Source organism: Anolis sagrei, chromosome 11 (assembly GCF_037176765.1).
Source record: "Anolis sagrei isolate rAnoSag1 chromosome 11, rAnoSag1.mat, whole genome shotgun sequence".
In the NCBI taxonomy this organism is placed as follows: Eukaryota; Metazoa; Chordata; class Lepidosauria; order Squamata; family Dactyloidae; genus Anolis; species Anolis sagrei.
The window spans coordinates 25,831,400-25,857,403 of record NC_090031.1 but is presented as its reverse complement, the minus strand read 5'-3'; the positions used below and the strand labels follow the sequence as shown (position 1 = coordinate 25,857,403).

General features: G+C 44.2%; 1 protein-coding gene across 2 annotated transcripts in view; it reads left to right on the top strand.

Annotated features, from left to right (window-relative positions):
- Positions 1 to 25,777, top strand: part of MNT (MAX network transcriptional repressor) — a 50,002-nt gene extending 24,225 nt beyond the window's left edge. For both annotated transcript variants that reach the window (XM_067472056.1, XM_067472057.1), the window contains exons 6-7: positions 20,986 to 21,178; positions 24,219 to 25,777. In XM_067472056.1, coding sequence (XP_067328157.1) covers positions 20,986 to 21,178; positions 24,219 to 24,871 — 846 coding nt within the window. In that variant the 3' untranslated portion in view covers positions 24,872 to 25,777. The remainder of the gene's footprint in view (positions 1 to 20,985; positions 21,179 to 24,218) is intronic.
- Positions 25,778 to 26,004: the final 227 nt, after the last annotated feature.

The window sequence follows — 26,004 nt, the reverse complement described above, 5'->3', positions numbered from 1 at the left end:
TCCTCCCCTTGTGGAGGAGGAATTTTGTTTGATTTTCATTATGTTATTTTGCACTGTTTATTTTATTTGGTTATTTTATGTATTTTGTTGTGATGTAATTTTTCTGTTGTTTTGTACTCACCCTCATGTTAGCTGCCCCGAGTCCCCTTCGGGGAGATGGAGGCAGGTTATAAATAAAATATTATTATTATTATTATTATTAAGGTGCATCGACGCTGCAGAATTAATGTAGTGTGACACCACTTAAACTGCCATTGCTCTTTGTTAAGGATGTATCCTCAGAGGTTGTGAGGTCTGTTGGAAACTTAGCAAGTGAGGATTATATATCTACTAGTTTAGGGACCCGGCGGTTCCCGGGTTATTTGAGAAAGGCATTGTATGCCAAGGTTGGTCTTCATCAGTTATTTATGTGGCTCACAATGGCTTTGGGAAGTTAGTGAAGGTACTTCAAGTCCCATCATCTATGGTCCATCCTCCTCCAAACGGCACCAGGATGTAGAGTAGGTCATGAGGGCTCTGTGTACCAAGTTTGGTCTTGATCAGTCATTGGATGAGGGTCGCAGTGGTCTCTGAAAGTGAGTGAAGGTACTGCAAGTCCCATCATCCATGGTCCCTCCTCCTCCAAACTGCAGTAGGATGTAGAGTGGGTCATGGGGGCTCTGTGTGCCAAGTTTTGTCTTGATCAGTCATTGGATGAGGGTCACAGTGGTCTTGGGAAGTGAGTCGCAGTACTTCAAGTCCCATCATTTGTGGTCCCTCCTCCTCGAAGCTGCACCAGGATGTAGAGTATGTCATGAGGGCTCTGTGTGCCAAGTTTGGTCTTGATCAGTCATTGACTGAAGGTCGCACCGGTCTCGAGAAGTGGATGAAGGTACTTCAAGTCCCATCATCCGTGGTCCATCCTCCCACAATCCTCACCAGGATGTAGAGTGGGTCATGGGGATCTGTGTGCCAAGTTTGGTCTTGATCTGTCATTGGTGGGGACCACAGTGGTCTGTGGGAACCAAAGTGTTTGAAAGTACTACAAATCCCATAATCTGTGGTCCACTTCCCCCACACTGCACCAGGATGTAAAGGGGGTCATGGGGGTTACATGTGCCAAGTTTGATCCAGGTCCATCACCTGTGTAGATCACAGTGGCCTGTGAAATCAGCAATCACTGTGAAATCACTGTGTAGATCACAGTGGCCAATCAGCAAGCTGCCACATACACCACCCTTCCTCCGCATGCAAACACTGACTTTTATTAGATAGATAGATAGATAGATAGATAGATAGATAGATAGATAGCATGTTCAGGGTGGGAGAAAGAACTCTTGTCTGCTTGAATGTTGCAATTGGCCACCTTGATTAGCATCGAATGGCCTTGCAGCTTCAAAGCCTGGTGGATTGCTGCCTGAGGATGTAATAACAGTAATAATAGAGTAAAAAAATAATGTAATAATAATAAAAAATAGAGTAAAAGTCCAGATAACCCACAACAACTTTTCAGGAAAGTCCTTGCCAACCATCTTACGATTTTGGCACACTTCTTTGCTGCCCGCGTCACCTTTCCGCTGCCCGTAAGAACCAGCGACATCTTTTTCTTATTCTCCGAAAGGCAGGGCCTTGTCCTCAAATGCCTACCAGACGTAATCCACATGTGCGGCGAGCCAAAATATAATCCTTGCTGCAGCGAGAGCCATTTTCCATCCTCCTCTCCCCTCCTCCTCCTCTTCTGATCTTTTCTTAGTTGAGCCTTTAGTTGCACAATTGCTTCTGTGGCCCACTGGATTGCACTTTTGCAATCTTTTCGCGCATAGATGTTGAGAAATGAGGGCCCAACAAATGGGGACGCATCTCCACTGTAGATTTAATGCAGCTTGACACCACTTTTACTGGGAATTGTGTTTTGGTGAGGCATCAGGACTCTTGGGCAGAGAAGACTGGTAAAACCACACATCCCAGGATTCCATAGCATTGGGGTGGTGGCAAACACTCCGTTTGAAATATGCATTTTGAAATTCACAATCTATGTTTACACTTTTGTTTCCAATGGAAATTCCATAATAGCTGCAGCGTAACCTTATTGAAAAGCTTAAAATGATGCCACATTCTTCTGGCAAATGTGAATCTCCATGAACACGTGGAGACCACTTTTTGAAAACCACTAGTCAAGAAAAGCATGACCTTGTTAGAAGTCAACTCTATTGGACAACATGTGTAGCTATACACCCTTTGCGTTGACATGTTGCGTTGAGAGCCATTCAGCAGTGGAACTCTCTGCCCCGAAGTGTGGTGGGGGCTCCTTCTTTGGAATCTTTTAATCAGAGGCTGGATGGCCATCTGTCGGGGGTGCTTTGAATGCAATTTTCCTGCTTTTTGGCAGGGGGTTGGATGGCCCATGAGGTCTTTTCCAACTCTGTGATTCTATGATTCTACATCTCCATGCGCCTCCTTTCCCTGTGTATAACTCATAATAATGCAGCACACTCTGTTGTGGGGTTCATCCTAATGCAGTGAGCATTTTTAGGAATGTGGTGTTGTTTACCATTGGTCAACATATGTAGCTACACTCTGTTTGTGTTGACATGTTTCCATGCGCCTCCTTTCTCTGCGTATACCTCATAATAGTGCAGTGCACTCCGTTGTGGGGTTCACCCTAATTAAGTGAATATTTTTAGGAATGGGTGTTGTTCACGATTGGTCAACATATGTAACTACACTCCTTATGCATTGACAGTTCTCCATGTGCCTCCTTTCCCTGCGTATGCCCCATAATAGTGCAGCGCACTCCGTTGTGGGGTTCATCCTAATGCAGTGGGCCTTTGTGGAAATGTGGTGTTGTTTACCATTGCTCAACATGTGTAGCTACACGCCCTTTGTGTTGACATGTCTCCATGCGCCACCTTTCCCTGCATATACCTCATAATAGTGCAGTGCACTCCTTTTTGGTGTTCACCCTAATGCAGTGGGACTTTTTAGGAATGTGGTGTTGTTTACCATTGGTCAACATTGGTCCCTTTGTGTTGACACGTCTCCATGCGTTTCCTTTCCCTGTGTATACCCCATAACAGTGCAGCACACTCCGTTGTGGGTTCCATCCTAATGCAGAGGGCCTTTTTAGAAATGTGGTGTTGTTTACCATTGGTCAACATGTGTAGCTACACTCCCTTTGCACTGACACGTCTCCATGCGCCTCCTTTCCCTGCGTATACCTCATAATAGTGCAGTGCACTCCCTTTAGGGGTTCATCCTAATGCAGTGGGCCTTTTTAGAAATGTGTTGTTTAGCCACACTCCCTTTGCATTGACACGTCTCCATGCGCCTCATTTCCCTGTGTACGCTTCATAATAGTGCAGCGTACTCCGTTGTGGGTTTCATCCTAATGCAGTGAACCTTTTTAGCAATGTGGTGTTGTTTACCATTGGTCTACATATGTAGCTACACTCCCTTTGCATTGACAGTACTCCATGCGCTTCCTTTCCCTGCGTATACCTCATAATAGTGCAGCGCACTCAGTTATGGGGTTCATCCTAATGCAGTGGGCTTTTTAGAAATGTGGTGTTGTTTACCATTGGTCAACATGTGTAGCTACACTCCCTTTGTGTTGACACATCTCCATGCGCTTCCTTTCCTTGTGTATACCCCATAATAGTGCAGTGTACTCCATTGTGGGGTTCATCCTAATGCAGTGGGCCCTTTTAGAAATGTGTTGTTTACCTTAGGGCAACATGCATAGCTATACTCCCTTTGTGTTGACACATCTCCATGCGCTTCCTTTCCTTGTGTATACCCCATAATAGTGCAGTGCACTCCATTGTGGGGTTCATCCTAATGCAGTGGTCCCTTTTAGAAATGTGTTGTTTACCTTAGGGCAACATGCGTAGCTATACTCCCTTTGCATTGACACGTCTCCATGCGCCTCCTTTCCCTGCGCTTGTTTTGTAATTGTGTGGCACACTCCTCTTTGTGTGGCACTCTCCTTCCCTTGGCTTGTGTATTCCAAATCCTTTTGCGGCCAAGTGGGGAGAATATTGGGGCTGGGTGGGGAGTGTTTGCCATTGGAGCGCATATGTGCTGCCGGTCTCCGGCCAAAGGTCACCAAGATCTCTGGCTCGGCCCCATCCTTTCCCTTCCTGGGCTGCCTCCTCCCCTCCCTCTCTGCGCTGTCGCCAGCTCGTCCACGTGTACAGCGAGCACATGGCTGGCCCCGGCCCTGTGACGTCACCCCACTCTCGCCCGCCCAGGCGGGATTGCGAGCTGGAACAAGAAGCCGCACGAGGTGACGGGCGGTGACGGGCGCAGCTGCGGCCTGCGAGGGGAGGGAGGGCGGTTGCGAAGAGGACGGAGGCTGCTCGGCTTGGGCGGCTCCTGGCCAGAGGCCCTTTCTTGTTTGCACAACCTTCTTCCTCTCTCGGCGCTGCTGCACCATCTCAGCCTGTTATTATCGAATGCCCGCCTGCCTTGGCCAACAGCAAAGGATTTGGATGGCACAGGCCGAGGAAGGGAGATAAGCAGGGTTCCTAAAAGGATCCTTTATCTCGTCTGCGAGCCTCAAGAGGGAGGAAGAAATATCGCTCGCTGTTGCATTTCTCAACCTTCCGAATGCCATGATCCCTTCTTCATGTTGTGGTGATCCCCAACAAAACATTATTTTCATTGCTGCTTCATAACTGTAATTATGCTACTGTTATGAATCGTCATGTAAATATCTGAAATGTAAGGTGTATTTTCATTCACTGGACCAAATTTGGCATAAATACTCGATATGCCCAAATTTGAATACTGGTGGGATTGGGGTGGGGGGTGGGGATTGATTTTGTCATTTGGGAGTTGTAGTTGCTGGGATTAATAGTTCACCTACAATCAAAAAGCATTCTGAACCCCACCACCGATAGAATTGGGTGAAACTTCCTACACAGAACCCCCCGTGCCTTGAAAGGACTCGATGGCATGAGCCTCCCTCCAGCCTCGCACGCTCTCTCTCGCCCACACATGTGTACCACACTGCCGTGTGCCTCGCACACCTGTTCTCCCCTCCCTACTTGGAGTTTCTTCCCTTTCTTCCTTTGCCTTTCCTTCCTTTCTCTTCTTTTTCTCATTCCTTCCTTCCTTCCTTCACTTCTTCTGTCTTCCCTTTCTTCCTTTTCCTTTCCTTCCTTCCCCTTCTCTTTCTCCTTCCTCCCTTCCTCCCTCCCCTTTTTTCTGTCTTCCCTTCCTTCCATCCTTCCTTTCCCTTCTTTTTCTCTTTCTTTCTTTCTTTCCTCCCTCCCCTTCTTTTTTTCTGTCTTCCCTTTATTTCTTCCTTCTCCCTTCCTTCCTTTTCCCTCTTTTTTCTTTCTTTCTTTCCTTACTTCCTCCCTTCCCTTCTTTTTACTATCTTCCCTTCTTTCCTTCCCCTTCTTTTTCTTTTTATTACCTCCCTCCCTTCTGTTCTTTTTTCTGTCCTCCCTTTCTTCCTTCTCCCTTCCTTCCTTTCCCTTCTTTTTCCTCTTTATGTCCTCCCTCTCTCCCCTTCTGTTTTCTGTCTTCCCTGCCATCCTTCTTCCTTCCTTTTCCTTTCTTTTTCTTTCCTTCCTTCCTCCCTTCCCTTCTTTTTTTCTGTCTTCCCTATCATCCTTCTTCCTTCCTTTTCCCTTCTTTTTCTTTCCTTTCTTCCTCGCTTCCCTTCTTTTTTCTGTCTTCCCTTTCTTCCTTCTTCCTTCCTTTTCCCTTCTTTTTCTTTCTTTCCTTCCTTCCCTTCTTGTTTTCTGTCTTCCCTATCATCCTTCTTCCTTCCTTTTCCCTTCTTTTTCTTTCCTTTCTTCCTCGCTTCCCTTCTTTTTTCTGTCTTCTCTTTCTTCCTTCTTCCTTCCTTTTCCCTTCTTTTTCTTTCTTTCCTTCCTTCCCTTCTTTTTTTCTGTCTTCCCTTCCTTCCTTTCCTTTCCTTTTCCTTTTTCTTTTTCTTTCTTTCCTTCCTTCCTTCTTGTAGACACATCACTTAGCAGCACCCTTTCTTTCCCAGTCACATGACAGAGGGCCACTTCACCTTGCCCCAGCCATGCTGTTGGAATTAATTAGGCACGTATGTAGGAGTATAAATTGTGTTTGTGGGCCTCGCCTTTCTCCAGAACCAAGTTCTGGTGATTGTTTGCGAAGTATCTCTCTTAAGTGTTGTCTCCCTTAAGCGTCCTCCTCTAAGCAGCCTGCTTCTTTCTGGGGCTTGGACACAAGCCTGCAAGAGAGAAAGGTAAACGGACTTTGTACTCCTTCCTTTGGAATGTCTGCTATGAAGAGCACGCATTTAGCCTGATGGATTTGCAAGAGGCAGCAGAGGCCGGTTGTGCAAGACCCTCAAGTTTTACGTTTTGTGATGTCTCCGTGTTTTGCACCCAAGTGCACAGCTTGCCGTCGGCACGTGTGAGGCGCTCCTGGTTTGTGTTTCGATTCTCCTTTCAAAAATATTTTAGATGTCAATACTGTAGAGCTAAAGAGAAAATCAGTAGACTCTCCACCAGATATCAAAATCAAAGGCTGCTCAAGTTTCATTATATTGCAATGGCATAATAAGATACATTATGTTATTATATATTATTATTATTATTATATTTATTTATACTCCACTTTATCTTTCCCATAGAATTAACATAAAAAAAACATCAGCACAAAATCTATCCATTTGTTTCTATCTATATCTTCCATATACACATAATATACACATAATAAAATAATAAAATGAAAATATGTATTTGTGTATGTGGCTGGGGTGTCCCCTTACACAGACAAGATGATGCCTCCACAAACATCTATAACTCCCACCACTCAGAGACACCAATGGCCTTCCTCCAATGACATTGCAGGTTATAGCGAGTGCCGTAAACATGTCCAAGAGCCCTGCCAATGTCCTCCACCAACTCCATACTGCCCACTACCCAAGTGAAGGTTTTCGTTTGGGGTCAATTCCATCCTAGATTTTATGTGTTTCCTCCACCACAGACACCCTAGTGTTTCTGACTCTGGTATGGAATTTGCATCACCCCGCCCACTGCCTCTCCCTTAACCCTATCCTAGATTTATGTGTTTCCTCCACCACAGACACGCTAGTGTTTCTGACTCTGGTATGGAATTTGCATCACCCCGCCCACTGCCTGTCCCTTAACCCTTTCCTAGATTTTATGTGTTTCCTCCACCACAGACACCCTAGTGTTTCTGTCTCTGGTATGGAATTTGCATCACCCTGCCCACTGCCTCTCAACCCTTTCCTAGATTTATGTGTTTCCTCCACCACAGACACCCTAGTGTTTCTGACTCCGGTATGGAATTTGCATCACCCCTCCCACTGCCTCTCCGTTAACCCTTTCCTAGATGTTATGTGTTTCCTCCACCACAGGCACTCCAGTGTTCCATACTCTTTCCATTGGTGTGGAATTTGCATCACCCCACCCACTGCCTCTCCCTTAACTTTTTCCTATTCTTGGCACACAACAAACAGGAATTGATCAGCAATTGAACATACTAGAGAAGTTTGCGGAGAATTCACCATGATTTATAGTTGTTGTCGGTACTGGGATATATAGTTCACTCTAAGAGCATTCTGAACTACACCAACAATGGAATGGAAGTAACTTGGCACACAGAACTCCTATATGACGAACAAAACATACTGGAGGTCTTTGGAGGGATTTATAGGAGTTGTAGTTCACCTACATCCAGAGCGCACTATGAACCCAAAAAAGGATGGATCTGGACCAAATTTGGCATGGATACCCGATATACTCAAATTTGAACACTGGTGGCTTTTGAGGGGAATTGACCCAGGCATTTTGGAGTTGTAGGTACTGGGATTTATAGTTCACCTTTAATCAATGAGCACTCCGAATTCCATCAAAGATGGAATTGGACCAAACTTGGCACACAGGGCCCCCATGACCAGAAAAAAATACTGGAGGTCTTTGGGGAAAATTCACCTTGATTTGGGCGAGTTGTAGTTCATCTATGTCCAAGAAAAGCATTAGTTGGAAATGACTAGAATGCACAAAATAATTTTTATAATGCAGTGGTATATTATCCAACATATTCGCTTATCCAATGTTCTGCCGGCCCGTTTATGTTGGATAAACGAGACTCTACTATGTATGCAAACTAATTGAACTCAAACCACATGGTGTGCCTCTGACTTATTCCTTCGTTCCCCTTCCCTCCCTAATCTTCAGCGGGGGGACGGGACGAGGTCTGTGTTCAATCTCATTGCCTTGCGAGGATCACATGCCGCCTGGGTGGAGGAAACAGTCTGAAAGCCTGGTTGTCTCTGGTCTGGATTCCCAAAGCTTCCTCGGCCTCCGCCTGCCCCCCCCCCCCCTGATCCTCATGTGTGTGATCCTCACGTGCCGAGCAAGAGGTGCCTTCCCTTCTCGTTCACCTGGCCCCGATCTATTCAGTGTCAATCGGCCCAAATTTGACGAAGAGGAAGAAAAGATTGTCCCAGTTGTTGACAGTCTGGATCAGTGTGGTCGCCGTTAGTTCAGGATGAGGTGAAGTGTTCATGTGCCGTGATCTGGAGCATTGGGAGGGGAGGGGCACATCACGAGAGCATCCACTTGAACTGAATGGTCAGTTATTGGATGAAGGTTGCAGCAGTCTCGGGAAGTGAGTGGAGGTACGTCAAGTCCCATCATCTGTGATCTATCCTCCTCCAAACTGCACCAGGATGTAGAGTGGGTCATGTGGGCTCTGTGTGCCAAGTTTGGTCTTTATTGGTCTTTGTTGGGGGCCACAGTGGTCTGTGGGAACTGAAGGGTTGGAAAGTACTACAAATCCCATCATCCATTGTCCATCCTCCCCAAACCTTACTGGCACATAAAGGGCGTCATGGGGGTTATGTTTGCCAAGTTTGGTCTTGATCAGTCATTGGATGAGGATCGCAGCAGTCCCGGCAAGCGAGTGGAGGTACTTCAAGTCCCATCATCCATGGCCCACCCTCATCCATACTTCAGTAGGACGTAAAGTGGGCCATGGGGGCTCTGTGTGCCAAGTGTGGTCTTTAGCTCCATGACCATGAACTCCATGACCAACAGAAAATACTGAAAGGGTTTGGTGGGCATTGACCTTGAGTTTTGGAGTTGTAGTTCACCTACATCCAGAGAGCACTGTGGACTCAAACAATGATAGATCTGGACCAAACTTGGCACAAATACCCAATACGCCCAAATGTGAATGTGGGTAGGTTGAGGCAGGGGGGTGATTTTGTCATTTGGGAGTTGTAATTGCTGGGATTTATAGTTTGCCTACAATCAAAGAGCATTCTATACCCCACCAGCGATAGAATTGGGACAAACTTCCCACAAGGAACCCCCATGCCTTGAAAGGATTTGATGGCACAAGCCTCCCTCCAGCCTCGCACGCTCTCCCTTGCTCACACATGTGCACCACACTGCCATGCACGCGTGCTCTCCCCTCCCCGCTTGGAGTCTCAGAAACAGCCCTCCCCTTGGCTGAAAGGTTGGCCAATCACAGCAGAGGAGGCCTTTTGGTGGGAGGATTCGTAGTCTGTTTCCAAAAAGGACGAGAAGGACAGGCGGAGAGATCTTCAGCCTTCTCTGCAAAAGCAGTTCCTAAGACCTCTGAAACCCCCTCGCGACCCCCCCAGGGGTCCCGACCCCCAGGTTGAGAATCACTGGTATAAATGCTCACACATCTCTGTTTTGGTGGGTCAGTTCCCAAATTGCGATCTTCCTTCACCCTGTGTATGTGTGTGTGTGCCACATTCTCTAGGCCATCTCTGATCCCGTTTCCCACCCGTCACTGGCTGGTTCTGCATTTCCTAGCACTGGAAAAGTAGGTCAGGAGGGCACCAGCCGTTGGCACGATTGGTTGTATAAGCCTTGTATAAGTGCAAACCCAGGCAAAGGATGTGTCAAAGTGTAGAGGGCATCCTCACAAGATCGGTTTCCAAGATGGGTGGGTGTACAATCGACCCTCTGCATTTCACGTTTTGCGGATTTGATTATCTGGTGTCTAGGAATCTAGATCCCGGAGCATGTCTCTGTGATCAACACCCAACATAGGGCATTGTTTGGTTTTCTCAATGTTCAATGAGAGGCCGAGCTTCTCGTATGCTTCTGCAAAGTGGTTCGTAGGTCTTCTTCTGAATGTGCACAGACTACGGTATCATTGGCATATTGGAATTCTATAACATGTTGTCGTGGCCTTGAATTTAGGTTAGACTCTATGTCTCTTGGAACCTCTCCCAAACCTAAGGATCTGTAATGGTATCTCATGCTTCTCCATGAGTAACTCTACCTTGCCTCTTTATTTTTGTTCCTGATTGTTGAAGGGTTGGACTGGATGACCCTTTAGGGTCCTTTCTGACTCTGCAATGGGCAATTTTGGGGAGTGCTTCTCTTGTGCCTCCCTGCATGGTAGAAACTGGGTTAGACTTATTTACTTACTTACTCCCTTGTTGTCCAGGTATGATGGCCTTCCAAATGTAGTGTCTTGACGGTGGATACGTAGGTAGCAATGGAGACCTAATCCTGACCCGCATGTTCTTCCTCAGTGAGGGCATTGGTTTCAAGATGGAATGTGGTCCCCGTCAGAATTGACTTGATGCCCCTTCTTCTTGGCATGTTTCTCCCTTTCGCCCTCCATTCGTGTCTCTTCAAATTCCACAGCACTGCTGGTCACAGCTGACCTCCAGTTGGAGCCAGGGTTTTCCAGTTCTCAGTGTCTATGCTACAGCTTTTAAGTGTCTATGCTACAGCTTTAGACCCATCTTTCAATCTCTTTTCCTGTCTGTTTTCCGTTCCCGAGTTGGGAGTAGAGTACCTGCTTTGGGAGACAGTGATTGGGCATTCAGACAACGTGGCATTCAGTCCTGATAAGTTGATGGCAAAGGAGCATCGCTTCAGTGCTGGTGGTCTTTGCTTCTTCCAGCACACGGACATTTATCCACCTTTCTTCCCAAGAGATTTGCAGGATTTTCTGGAGGCAACGCTGATGGAATCATTCCAGGAGTTGAGTGTGACGTCTGTAGACAGTCCACGTTTCACAGGCATATAACAGGCTTGGGAGGACAATCGCTTGATAAACAAGCACTTTGGTCTCCCTACGGATGTCCCAATCCTCAAACACTCTCTGCTTCATTTGGAAGAAAAAAAGCTGCACTTGCAGAGCTCAGGTGGTGTGGTGTTATATGTCAGCATCAGTGTTGACTTTTGCAGAGAGGTGGCTGCCAAGGAAGTGGAAATGGTCAACATTTTACGACATTTATATGCTGCCCTTCTCACCCCAAAGGGGACTCAGAGCGGCTTACAAGATATATATACGTACAATATATTATATTATTAGCATAGTACAGTATCAGTATTAAATATTACTATATTGTACTATACCGTTATATTGTAATATTATTAGTAATATTACATGTGATATAAATATATAATTATAATATCATATTATTATTAGTAATATATTGTATTAAATTATAATATACACACACACACTATATATATATATTATATTATATTATATTGCATTATATTATATTATATTATATTATATTATATTATATTATTAGCATAGCACAGGAGACAAGTGTTGTGACTCAACTGGAACCACAGAGTGCCTTTGATGAGGATGATGGGATTCAGGATCACAATCTGGTTCAAAATGTCCCTGTTATAGTCAATGAGGAACAGGGTGTGGAAGTTCAGTTTCCCACAGCAAGAGATGAATTAGTTGATACTGAAACTAGTCAGGTGCAAATTGACTCAGAAAAGGAGGACAGTTCTCAGCCTGATAATGAGCAGGAAGGCAAACTGGATACACTAACAGAGTGACCTTGACGAAACGGGAAACTTTAGATCGAGTTGACCGTTTGGGATTCAGAGTTCGAAGGAGTGTGAGAATAGCTAACAAGAAGGAGGCCAGAGGCCAAAGAAACGCCTTCATGTTTTGCAAAGGGTATTAAGTTGTGTGTTTGAGACCAAACCTTTGTCAGAGCAACTTTTTGTTTAACCAAGAAGCTTGCATTTTGCTTGTCTGGATTTTATATTATTATTATTATTATTATTATTATTATTATTATTTTAATGTCATTTTGATAATGTTGTCTGTTGTATATGCTTTGATTTTATTGCTGCATTATGTTGTCCGGGCTTGGCCCCATGTTAGTCGCTCCGAGTCCCCATCAGGGAGATGGTAGAAATAAATATTATTATTATTATTATTATTATTATTATTATTATTACTTTTTAATAAACCATAAAGACATCTGACTGTGTGCAGTTTGGTGTTTTCAGCAAGGTGAACCTATTCTGAGGTGTGACAACAACCTGGCCCCCTCTCTCTTCACTCTGGCCCAGAGCAGCAGTTGGTGCTGAGGGGAGGGGTCCCCAACTGATGACATATGCAGAACACGAGATGGAACTGTCTTTTTTTGAATGTTACACCATTAAGCTGTATTTCCGGCATTGCAGAGGGATTGGCTGGTGACTGCTGGAACAGCACTTTGGTTTTCTCAATGTTTAATGAGAGACTGAGCTTCTTGTATGCTTCTGCAAAGTAGCTCGTAGGTCTTCTTCTGAATGTGCATAGATTACGTTATCATCGGCATATTGGAATTCTATAACAGATGTTGTTGTGATCTTGCTTTTGGGTTAGATTCGATGTCCCAAGCCTAAGGATCTATGATGGCATCTCATGCTACTCCATGTGTAGGTCTACCTTTCCTCTTTATTTTTGGGGTGAGCAAATGGATCAGCGGCTAGCAATGAAGTCTGAGTTGAGAAAGTATAGGATTTGTCTCCGTGCCCATGTCTGCCACTCTGATATTATAAAAACCTGCCTCTTTCCCCATTTTTGGGCATGCTGATGAGATCATAGGAATGAGATCCTCTCTGCCGCAACTCCGGTGCGTAGTTTTCCACGTACTTGGTGTTGCAGAAGGCACCTTTTCTACCATCGGGAAGCGCCGGTAGCCGGGAACAGTCGCTATGGCAACCCCAGTTTCCGTTCCCAAGGCAACCGGCAGAGTTTTCACACACGCAGAATATGAAATGCGGAGTCGGCATCTCCAGTGGTGGCGGGGGGCAGGGGTGACGGACAACCCGGGACCCGATCTGTTGCAAGGATCCCCGCTGGATCCTTGCAAAAAATATCCCATTTTTGTTGCTTGGGTTGTTTCAGGGCTGCAAACAAAGCACTGGAGTTCACGAATTGGCAAAACCTCTGAAATGTCTTCAGTGCGGGAGAGCAAATCCTGGCCTGCAAAGTAATGCCAATCCAATCATCCACCCTGTATAGTCATCCCAGACTCTGGGATTTCAGGATTTCCTTTATTGCGTGAGGAAAGACTGAATTGGTAAGGAACGCCGGAGCAAAGGAACACGAGACCAAAACAGCATCGTACACGGATTGTACACAGTCCTGCCCAGCCTCGTCTCTTTGTGCAATTGTGAGCAAAACATATGTGTTGACATAGAGCCGCATTTTGGTGGAATAAGGTGGGATACCCTTCAGGTCGGAGATTAGATTTAGGGATTGTGCCCATTACTATAAAGGAGCATTTCTCAAACTGGGGGTCGGGACTTCTGAGGGGGTGTCAGAGGTGTCGCCATAGACCATCAGAAAACACAATATTTTCCATTAGTCATGGGGTTTCTGTGTGGGAAGTTTGGCCCAATTCTATCATTGGTGGGGTGCAGAATGCTCTTTGATTTTAGGTGAACTATAAATCCCATCAACTACAACTTCCAAATGTCAAGGTCTATTTTTCCCAAACTCCATCAGTGTTCATATTTGGGCATATTGAGTATTCACACCAAGTTTGGTCCAAATCCATCATTGTTTGTGTCCACAGTGCTCTCTGGATGTAGGTGAACTATAACTCCAAAACTCAAGGTCACTGCCCACCAAACCCTTCCAGTATTTTCAGTTGGTCTTGGGAGTTCTTGGTGCCATGTCTGGCCCAATTCTATCATTGATGGGGGTCAGAATGCTTTGTTTGTAGGTGAACTATAAATCCCATCAACTACAACTCCCAAATGTCAAGGTCTGTTTTCCCCAAATTCCACCAGTGTCCACATTTGAGCGTAGTGAGTGTTTGTGCCAAGTTTGGACCAGATCTATCATTGTTTGAGTCCACAGTGCTCTCTGGATGTAGGTGAACTACAACTCCGAAACTCAAGGTCAATGCCCACCAAACCCTTCCAGTATTTTCTGTTGGTCATGGGAGTTCTGGCCTTGCATCTTCAAAGCCTGGCTGGTTGTTGCCTAGGGTAATCCTTTGCTGGAAAGTGTTAGCAGGCCCTCGTTGTTTTCTGCCTGGAACTCCTGTTTTTTTTCTAGTGTTGTTCTTTATTTACCATCCTGCAGACACCTCCCAACACAGGATTCCCCAGGCAGCAATAATCCAGGCTTTGAAGCTACAAGGCCATTCCATCCTAATCAAGCTGGCCAATTACAATATTCACACTTGCCTCAAGCAGACAAGACCCCACAACCTCTGAGGATGCCTGCCATAGATGTGGGCAAAACGTCAGGAGAGAGTGCTTCTGGAGCATGGCCAGACAGTCCAGAAAACTCACAGCAACTCAGTGATTCCGTCCATGAAAGCCTTCAATAAGACAAGTCTTATCTCTCCGAACCAAAACAAAGCCATCCTTAGCATCTGTTGGAGCCGTCACAAACTAGGTTCCTGCGGGAGAAAACCTTGCTAGCACGTCCCTGACGTCATGAGCCTGCGCCTCTCTCCCTGCCCCTTTCTCCGCCCCTTTCTCTTTGCCAGCGTGGTTTTTCCTTTGCTAGGGCAGCATTGCCCGCATTTTCTCTCAGTTGAATTCTGCGGAGTCTCGTGACGTCAGGGACATGCTAGCAAGGTTTTCTCCCGCAGGAACCTAGTTTGCGACGGGCCTTAGAAGCTTGTTAGAGTTAGTGGGTCAAAGCTAGTGTCATCCTGAGGAGTGTGAGATAAACCTGTGTGTGAGAAAAGCCTTGTGTGAGAAAACTCCAGTGCGAAGGCTATTGCATGTAGAACCTGTTAAGAGTCAAAGCAGAGTGAGAGAGAAAGGGAAGGAAAGGAAGAAAGATAAAACCAAGAGAGGAGAGTGTGAGGTAAACCTCTGTGTGAGAGAAGCCTTGTGTGAGAAAACTCCAGTGTGAAGGCTGCTGTGTGTAGAGCCTGTTAGAGTCAAAGCTAGTGTCGTCCTAAGGAGAGTGAGCGAGAGAATGAAAGGGAAGGAAAGGAAGAAAGATAAAAACCAAGAGCGGAGAGTGTGTGTGAGGTAAACCTCTGTGTGAGAGAAGCCTCGTGTGAGAAAACTCGTGTGAAGGCTGCTGCATGTAGAGCCTGTTAGAGTCAAAGCTAGTATTGTCCTAAGGAGAGTGAGAGAGAGAGAGAAAGGGAAGGAAAGGAAGAAAGATAAAAACCAAGAGAGGAGAGCAGAGAGAGAGTGTGAGGTAAACCTCTGTGTGAGAGAAGCCTTGTGTGAGAAAACTCCAGTGTGAAGGCTGCTGTGTGTAGAGCCTGTTAGAGTCAAAGCTAGTGTCATCCTAAGGAGAGTGAGCGAGAGAGAGAAAGGGAAGGAAAGGAAGAAAGATAAAAAGGAAGAGAGAAGGAGAGCAGAGGGAGAGTGTGAGATAAACCTCTGTGTGAGAGAAGCCTTGTGTGAGAAAGCTCCAGTATGAAGGCTGTTGCATGTAAAACTACTATGTATTTCTGTAGGTTTTTTTCGGGCAACCCAGTGATTCCGGCCATGAAAGCCTTCGACAATACTATGTATTTGTTTATTTGTGTTATGGAAACCTTGTTACTGCAAATAGTGGACACAAAATCATCATAATCTTTGTCATGAGAATCAGAAGAAGAACACTAATAACAATTCTTGTGATTCTCAATCAGAAAGGTCTCCTCTAACTTTTTGTGCATGGAAGAAGGACTATGTGCAAATGTAAAATCTTTTTTCTCCTGGTGTTTTGGCATTGCTTTTCAATGGGATTGTGTAACTGCAAAAATATTCAGTGCCAAACAACACTCAAATGCATGTGATTCCCCTGCGGTTGACTCCACTGTTAAGATGTGTGAATGCTATTGATCGTTTCGAAGGTATCTCAGAATAGATGGAGGTGGGTGACGGAGGAATCCTTGTCATTGTCCCCATCTCCTCCTCAGCCATGCGCATAATATGTTGCTTGCGTGACATTTTTGGCTGTGTTTTAATTGAAGCCTGGAGGTCACCCTGAACGCTTTCCAGGAATTAGGAGTTAATGAAACCGTGGGTCGTGTTGCCTGGATTGTTCCCAGCGACAGGCGTTGACCGAGCAAATACTCGGATTTTGCAAAATCCCAGTGGACTTTGGTCCTGATGCGGTTCTTCAGAGCTTAGTTTGAAAAGACGTTGAATTGCGGATGCAAATGAGATTCCACCTGAACATGAGGAATAACGTCCTCACTGTGGGAGCTGTTCAACAGTGGAACTCTCTGCACCGGAGTGTGGTGGAGGCTTTGAAGCAGAGGCTGGATGGCCATCTGTTGGGAGGGCTTTGAATGCGATTTTCCTGCTTCTTGGCAGAATGGGGTTGGACTGGATGGCCTCTTCCAACTCTAGGATTCTATGTGTAGGTTGACCTCGGATATAAGTCAAGGGCCGGTTTGGGGGCCAGAATGGCGGGTGTTGATATAATCCATGGATAAGTCAAGGGTCATTCCACACACCCTCCCCAAAATTCCACTTTTTCTTAAGGGAAATATGCTGTAGCCAAATGGAAATACTCTCTTTTTCCTGCAGTTCCTCCCTAAGAAAGACCTCTGTGCGAAATCCAGCTAGATGCAAATGAGCTAAATCGACTGTGGCCTATAACTTGGGAATGTTATTTATTTTATTTTTTTTGGGAGGGCTGCAATTCCCCAAATCCATGATTTTGTAAGATTATGGTACTCGAAGCCAAATAAGTTATGTCTCTTGGGCATGAGCCATTGTGTTATAGGATTGGCACTCTGCACAAGCTCAGAGGCATCATCCAAGCAGAGTGTAGGCAAACTCAACCAGGCTCTGCTGCTGAGCTGGGCAATGTAACGGCATGACTCCAGTATTATTATTATTATTATTATTATTATTGGTATTGTTGTTATTATTATCAATAATAATGATAATAAATTAATATTAATGTATTAATTATTTTTATTTGTTTTTTATTTTGTTGTATTTGCCCATTCTACACTATTGTGTGCTTTTTGTGAGCTGCGGGGTACACATAAGGATGATGATGATGACTAGAAGTGACTTGCAGTTTCTCAGGTCACTCCTGACACGACAAATAATAATAATAATAATAATAATAATAATTATTATTATTATTATTATTTGATACATAACAAGATTAGTCCACAGTGAACAAGATCACTCTGCTTCTGTTGTATTGGACCACATGTCGGACACTTTCCAAGTGTTTAGGACTGTGTGATGTATCAGCGGATAATGCATGCAGATCCAAGTAGGATGGCCTTTTGCAGCTGACTGGCAGCTGACAGTGTCAATTGTTTTTAAGTGCAGGCCAAGGTCTTGAGGCACTTCACCCAGTGTGCCGATCACCACTGGGACCACTTTGACTAGCTTGTGCCAGAGTCTTTGCAGATCAATCTTTAAATCCTCATATCGTGTCAGCTTTTCCAGATATTATTATTGTTGTTATTACTATTTGATACATAACAAGATTATTCCACAGTGAACAAGATTACTATGCTGGCATTTGTATTTGATCACATGTTGGACACTCCCCGAGTGTCTAGCGCTGTGTGATGTATCGGTGGACAATGCATGCAGATCCAAGTAGAGTGGCCTTTTGCAGCTGACAGATGGTAATTTTGTCAGTGTCGATTGTTTTTAAGTGCAGGCCAAGGTCTTTAGGCACTGCACCCAGTGTGCCAACCACCACTGGGACCACCTTGACTGGCTTGTGCAGTTCGATCTTTAAATCCTCATATCGTGTCAGCTTTTTCAGTTGCTTCTCATCAATCCTGCTGTCACCTCGGGTCGCAACCTCGACAAGCCACACTTTTTTCCCACGATCGTGTGCTCCAAAACACTCTCAGACCTCAATGTTCGACGCCACATAACATGGGAGAAATGTCCCCTTTTGTGCTTTAGGACCAAGCTCTCTTGTACTGGGGCGGGCGGGGTGAGAGCACACGAGAAATGTGTCCCGTGCTCCATTTGCGTGGACTTCCGGAGCCTCCGCTTTAGACCGCAGTGGTGGCGGAGCCAAGTCGCGTCACATGTGGCGGGAGGACTGATCTCATCCTTTTCTCAACCGCTGTAGCAACACCACGGCTGGACTTGATTCATGCTCCGTCTGTGCTTCAGGACTCCAAACAATGCTGCAGGGCTGGGGATCTGGGGGAAATGCGGGGCAAAGAAAAAATGGGAAGGGCACTGAGACCACAGCGTGGGCAGCAGAGGTCTGAAAACAATCAACACGTCAAGGCTCCGTGTTCGTTCTCCCCTTTCCTCACCCATTCCTCACTCAGTGCTTCCACTAAGGCCACTCTTTTGACTCCCAAACCTGCGCATTAAACAATAGAGCCCTTCAACTTCCCCATTCACAAGCCAAGTGGCATTTTGCATAACAATCAATAGAGACCTTCCCTGGTTTGATGTATTGCACATTTATTTCAGTTGGTTGATACAGGGTGAGCCTCCCTTATCCAAACATTAAAATACCTCTCTTTCCATGGGATCCTAATGTTCTGCACTAATGTTGTAAGTAAACTTCTGGTTTGTAAGGTAGCTCTTTTATTCACTACCTTCTATTACTAATAATAGTAATGTATTAATATTAATAAGATTAATAATGATGTGTTCATATTAATAGTAATGTATTAATATTAATAATTTAATGTACATAATAATAGAGATAATAATACATCACACAGCCCTAAACGCTTGTGATTTTGTAATACGAACTCCAGCATATATCCAGCGTTTGCTGTGTTTTTGTGTCAATAAAATAATAATAGAGATAATAATTCATAATAATAGAGGTAATAATACATAATAATAGAGATAATAATACATCACACAGCCCTAAACACTTTGAAAGTGTTCAACTTGTGATTTTGTGATACCAAATCCAGCATATATATCTCGTTTGCTGTGACATTCTGTGTTTTTGTATCAGTAAAACAACAATAGAGATAACAATACATAATAATTAGAGAGAATAATAATAGAGATAATAATGCATCACACAGTCCTAAACAATTGGGAAGTGTTCAACTTGTGATTTTGTAAGACGAAATCCAGCATATATATCTCGTTTGCTGTGTTTTTGTGTCAGTAAAATAATAATAGAGATAATAATACATAATAATAGAGATAATAATGCATCACACAGCCCTAAATACTTGGGACGAGTTCAACTTGTGATTTTGTGATACCAAATCCAGCATATATATTTCGTTTGCTGTGTCATACTGTGTTTTTGTATCAGTAAAATAATAATAATAGGAATAATAATACATAATAATAGAGATAATAATGCATCACACAGCCCTAAACGCTTGGGAAGTGTTCAACTTGTGATTTTGTGATACTAAATCCAGCATATATATCTTGTTTGCTGTGTCATACTGTGTTTTTGTATCAATAAAATAATAACAGCGATAATAATACTTAATAATAGAGATAATAATACATAATGATAAAGATAATAATACATCACATAGTCCTAAACGCTTGGGAAGTGTTCAACTTGTGATTTTGTGATACCAAATCCAGCATATATATCTCGTTTGCTGTGTCATACTGTGTTTTTGTATCAATAAAATAATAATAGAGATAATAATACATAATAATAGAGATAATAATACATAATAATAGAGACAATAATACATCACACAGTCCTAAATGCTTGGGAAGTGTTCAACTTGTGATTTTGTGATACCAAATCCAGCATATATATCTCGTTTGCGGTGTCATACTGTGTTTTTGTGTCAGTAAAATAATAATAATAGGGATAATAATACATAATAATAGAGATAATAATGCATCACGCAGCCCTAAACGCTTGGGAAGTGTTCATCTTGTGATTTTGTGATACCAAATCCAGCATATATATCTTGTTTGCTGTGTCATACTGTGTTTTTGTATCAATAAAATAATAATAGAGATAATAATACATAATAATAGAGATAATAATACATCACATAGCCCTAAACGCTTGGGAAGTGTTCATCTTGTGATTTTGTAATACGAAATCCAGCATATATATCTCGTTTGCTGTGTTTTTGTGTCAGTAAAATAATAATAGAGATAATAATACATAATAATAGAGATAATAATGCATCACACAGCCCTAAGCGCTTGGGAAGTGTTCAACTTGTGATTTTGTGGTACCAAATCCAGCATATATATCTCATTTGCTGTGTCATACTGTGTTTTTGTATCAATAAAATAGTAATAGAGATAATAATACATAATAATAGAGATAATAATACATAATAATAGAGACAATAATACATCACATAGTCCTAAATCGCAAGTCCTCAACTTGCGATTTTATGATATGAAATCAAGCATATATATTTCGGTTCATGTGTCATATTGTGTTTTTGTATCAGTAAAATAATAATAGAGATAATAATTCATAATAATAGAGACAATAATACATCACACAGTCCTAAATGCTTGGGAGGTGTTCAACTTGTGATTTTGTAATACGAAATCCAGCATATAGATCTCGTTTGTTGTGTTTTTGTGTGTGTTTTGTGTCAGTAAAAGAATAGAGAAAATGGAAAATTATAGTTAAGTGTACCTTTATGTACAAAATTATTCTCATGATGATGGTGATTATAGGGTGGCTGATAGTTAAAAAAATATTTGGAAAAATATTTATCTTTTCCTCTGGTTATTCTCATTTTTCTATACGTCCCCCATTATTTTAGAGTGAGATGTGGAGACAGTTATCCTTTTATTGTTGTTTGGATGGCAGTCATGATCCCAATTCTGATTGGTCCGTTCCCTTTTGCAGACCTTAAAGCGCAAGGAGAAGGAGTACGAGCACGAAATGGAGCGGCTGGCGAGAGAAAAGATTGCCACCCAGCAGCGGTTGGCGGAGCTGAAGAACGAACTGAGCCAGTGGATGGACGTCTTAGAAATCGAGCGGATCATCCGGCAGACCGTTCAGCCCGAGGACGATCAAGCATCTACCTCGACAGCGTCAGGTGCGCCAGAAAAGAGGACAACCTCGTGGTTCATTCAGTTGGATTTAATGCTCCCTGCAAAAGCCTGTTGGCTAAAAAATGTAGTCCACTCCTGAAATACAGTATATATGGGAGGAGTTGCCATATATACTGATGTAGATGTCCACTTCATGCTACAGTATATATGATTGTATATAGTCATGAATAATTCAACCATGTTACCATATATACTCACTAGGCATGGGCAATCCATGGTTCTAAAGTATTTACAAAACTTTGCTTCTAAAGTGTTGCTAAAGTTCTGGTGGCGAAAATTTCAGAACTCTAACCAAACTTTCAAAATTTTGTTATAAATGGCAGTTCCTAATTGGTTCTGTCATAAAAATCGCCAATAACGAAATAATAATGAAATTTTGAAAGTTTGGTTAGAGTTCTGTAATTTTCACCACCAGAACTTTAGCAACACTTTAGAAGCAAAGCACCCTCGTCCTCTAGTTTTGTAAGTACTTTAGAACCATGGACTGCCCATGCCTAAGTCAAATGCAGGTTACTGTAAATACTCATATATAATTTGCCCCCATGTTACTGTATATACTCATACATAAGTTGACCTTATGTTACCGTATAGACCAGGAATGGGCAAACTTTCTAACTTGGGGGCCGCAGGGTGGGAGGGCCAGGGTTCACCTTAGGTCTGCTCACTGATTTTTCCTCCCCTTCCTTTTCTCTTTCGGAAGCAGAAAGTGAAGGAAAGATGGGAAATATTTGGATCCCAAAAGGGTTGGCCTTGGCCAGGATGAGATTGTGGATGGGAGGGACAAAGTGTATCTATGAGATCCTGTATGGCCTTCTCCTGATCTAGAATCTTAGAGCTGGAAGAGACCCCCAAGGGCCATCCAGTCCAACCCCCTGCCATGCAAGAAGGCACAATCAAAGCACTCCTAATAGAAAGCCTCTAAGGAAAAGCCTCCAGAGAAGGCGACTCCGCCACACTCCCAGGCAGCCTAGGCCAATCTCCAGGAAGTTCTTCCTATTTTTTTCAGCTGGATCTCTCTCCCTGCCATTTGAAACCATTGCTCCCTTGTGCCCTGGTCTCTAGAGCAGCAGAAAGCCAGTTTTCCTCCTCCACCACCACCATGGGACACCCTTTGAAATCTGGAAACACCATTCTCATGTTCCCTCCCTACTTTCTCTTCTCCCAGCTAAACATCCCCCAGGAGGAAAGGAGAAAGGAAAAAGAGAAGGGAGGGAGAGAGGAAGAGAAGGAGGGAAGGGTGGAAGGGAAGGGAGAAGGAAAAAAAGACAAAGGGTGGAAGGGAAGGAAGGAGGGAGGGAAGGAAGGAAGGACAAAGAGGAAGGGAAGGAGGAAGGAAGGAGGAAGAGAGTGGAAAGGAAAGAGGGAGGGAAAGAAGGAAGGAAAGGGAGAGGGAGCGAAGGAGGGAGGAAAAAGGGAAGGAAGGACGAAAGGGTGGAAGGGGAGGAAGGAGAAAAGAAGGAAGGAAGAGAAGGATGGAAGGAAGGGTGGAAAGGAATGGAGGAAGAGGGAAGGGAGAAAGAAAGAAAGAAAGAAAGAAAGAAAGAAAGAAAGAAAGAAAGAAAAAGAAAGAGAAGAAAGAAAGAGAAGGAAGGAAGGAAGGAAGGAAAGAGGGAAGGAAGGAAGGAAGGAAGGAAAGAGGGAAGGAGGGAGGAAAGAGGGAAGGAGGGAGGAAAGAGTGGAAGGGAAGGAAGAAAGGTTGGAAAGGAGTGGAAGAAGGGAAGAGAGAAGGAAGGAAGGAAGGAGAAAGAGAGGGGGAAGGAAGGAGGAAAGAGGGAAGCAAGGAAGGACGAAAGGCTAGAAGGGGAGGAAGGAAGAAGGAAGGAAGGAAGGTTGGAAATGGAGGAAGAGGGAAGGAAGAAAGAAAGACAAGAAGGAAGGAAAGAGGGAAGGAAGGATGAAGGTAGAAGGGAAGGAGGGAGGAAGTAAAGAGTGAAGAGAGAGGGGACCAGGGGACAATTCCATTTTGTCTCCTGTGCTATGCTAATAATATAATATAGTATAGTATAATGCAATATAATATATTGTATATACATATAATGTTTATAATATTATAATGTAATGTAATATAATACTAATAATGTGATATTATAATTATATATTTATATTACATGTAATATTGCTAATAATATTACAATATAATGGTATAGTACAATATAGTAATATATAATACTGATATTGTACTATGCTAATAATATAATATATTGTATTTATATATATCTTGTAAGCTGCTCTGAGTCCCCTTCGGGGTGAGAAGGGCAGCATAGTAATGTTGTAAATAAATAAATGAATAAAGAGAGAAGGAAGTATAGGATAGGATGGTGAGGCGGGCAGGGGGGGGGGGGTTGAGAAAAGAGCACAAGGGGCTACATCCGGCCTCCAGGCCTGGGTTTGCCCATACCTGGCATAGACTCCTGCATAAGTTGACCTCTCAGTCTTTTTTCCGAGCCAAACATACCCATCTCCCTCAGCTGCTTCTCATAGGCCTTGGCCTTGGATTGTTTTATATTCTGGCTTTATTTTATTGTAATGTTCTGTTGGGTTTGGCGTCATGTAAGCCGCCTTGAGTCCCCATTGGGGAAATGGTGGCAGGGTATAAATAAATATTATTATTATTATTATTATTATTATTATTATTATTGATAACACAATATGTCACAGCAAACGAGATCTATATACTGGAATTTGTATCACAAAATCACAAGTCGAACACTTCCCAAACGTGTAGGAATAATAACAATAATTATTATTATTATTATTATTTTACTGACAACACAATATGTCACAGCAAACGAGATCTATATGCTGGAATTTGTATCACAAAATCACATGTCAGACACTTCCCAAGCGTCTAGGAATAATAATAATAATAATAATAATTATTATTATTATTATTATTATTATTATTATTATTATTATTATTATTGGCTTCCAGACCTTTTCCAGTGTTGGTCACTCTTCTCTGGACACATTCCAGACAGTTAACTAATTGAATTCTGGGGTGTTGGGGGGTGTTCCCTTTTGCAGAAGGTGAAGACAACATCGATGAGGACATGGAGGACGACAGGCCTGTGAACTCGCTACCGAAGCTCTCCCACCGCCCGCACCCGGAGCTCTTGAAAGCGGTCTCTCCCTTGGCGGCAGCGACGGTGCCCCCCGCAGCCCCCACAATCTTGCCCCTGGCACAGAAGCACGCCCACCCGCCGCTCCCTCCTCAGCAGGCCCTGCTCCCCGCACAGACTCACTTGGTGGCCGCCTCCACGGTGCAATCGACTGTTATCGCCCACACGGCCACCACCCACGCCTCGGTCATCCAGACTGTCAACCACATGCTGCAGGGGCCCCAGGCCAAGCACATTGCCCACATTGCCCCTTCTTCCGGCGCCACCTCCGGCGCGGCCCAGCCCATCGGCCACATCACGGTGCACCCGGCCGCCCTCAACCACGTGGCCCACCTTGGGCCGCAACTCCCGCTCTACCCGCAGCCTGTGGTGAGCCACATCGCCCACACCATCTCCCACCAGCAGGTCAATGGGCAGCCGGCGGCGGCGGTGGTGGGCAAGCCGGGCGTGGGGACTCAGGTGGTGCACCACCCGCAGCTGGTGGGGCAAACGGTCTTGAACCCGGTCACGATGGTGACCATGCCTTCGTTCCCCGTGAGCACCTTGAAGCTGGCTTGAAGAGGCGGGCGGCTTTGGCCCGGCCGCGACTCCGTACATTCCAGCCGTGTGTCCCGATGCTAAAGGTGTCAAGAGAAAGTGTGTGTAGCGAGCAAGCGTGCAAGAGAGCGAGCAAGCGTGCGAGAGCGAGAGCACTGTGCGAGACGTCCGGAGAAGGGGGCACAGGCATTGTTTCTTTCTCTCCCCCCCCCCTTTTTTTATTTTCCTGATTTCTCTTAAGCAACCCAATGATGGGGAGGGATGGGCTGCTTCAGCACTTGAATTTCTCCGAATCAGCGAAAACATGGAACAAACTGTCCTTCACGGTGATTTAACTCCTCCCCTTTTCCTTTTGACATGTAATCAGTGACTGTAATAACGTTCTTAAGACGTTTAATTATTTTTTTTGTTTTGTTTTCCACCGCTGCCACCACTTTATTATTATTATTTTTGATGTGTTTGCTTCTTTGTAGGATTTTTTTTTAAATGGCTGATCTCTTTACTGAGACTATGCATAGATTAAGACGAAAAAAGAAATCACAGAAGTATATATGTATATGTATAGATATATATGTATGTATATCTATATATATCTATATATCAGGTATGGGTAAACCCAGGCCCGGGGGCTGGATGCGGCCCCTTGGGCTCTATCCTTCCTTCCTTCTCTCTTTCCTTCCTCCTTCCCTCCCTCTTTCTCCTTCCTTCCTTCCACCTCTTTTGTCTTTCCTTCTCTTTCCCTCCTCCCATCTCTTTCCCTCTCCCTCCATTCCCTTCCACCTTTGCATCTTTCCTTCTCCCCTTCCTTCCTCCTGTCCTGCCTTTCTTCCATCCATCTATCCATCCATCCTTCCCTTCCATCCTTTTGTCCTTCCCTCCATTTTGTCTTTCCTTCCATCTCTTTCCTTCCTCCATACCTCCTTCCCTCTTTCTCCTTCCTTCCCTTCCATCCTTTCCTCCTTCCTGTTTTCTCTCCCTCTTTCTCCTTCCTTCCTTTCCTTCCTTCCCTTGTTTTCCTTCCTTCCTCCCACTCTTTCATCTTTACCTCCCTTTTGTCATTCCTTCCATCTCTTTCCTTCCTGGTTACCTCCTTCCCTTCCCTCACTCTTTCTCCTTCCTTCCCTTCCATCCTTCCCTCCTTTTGTTTTCTCTCC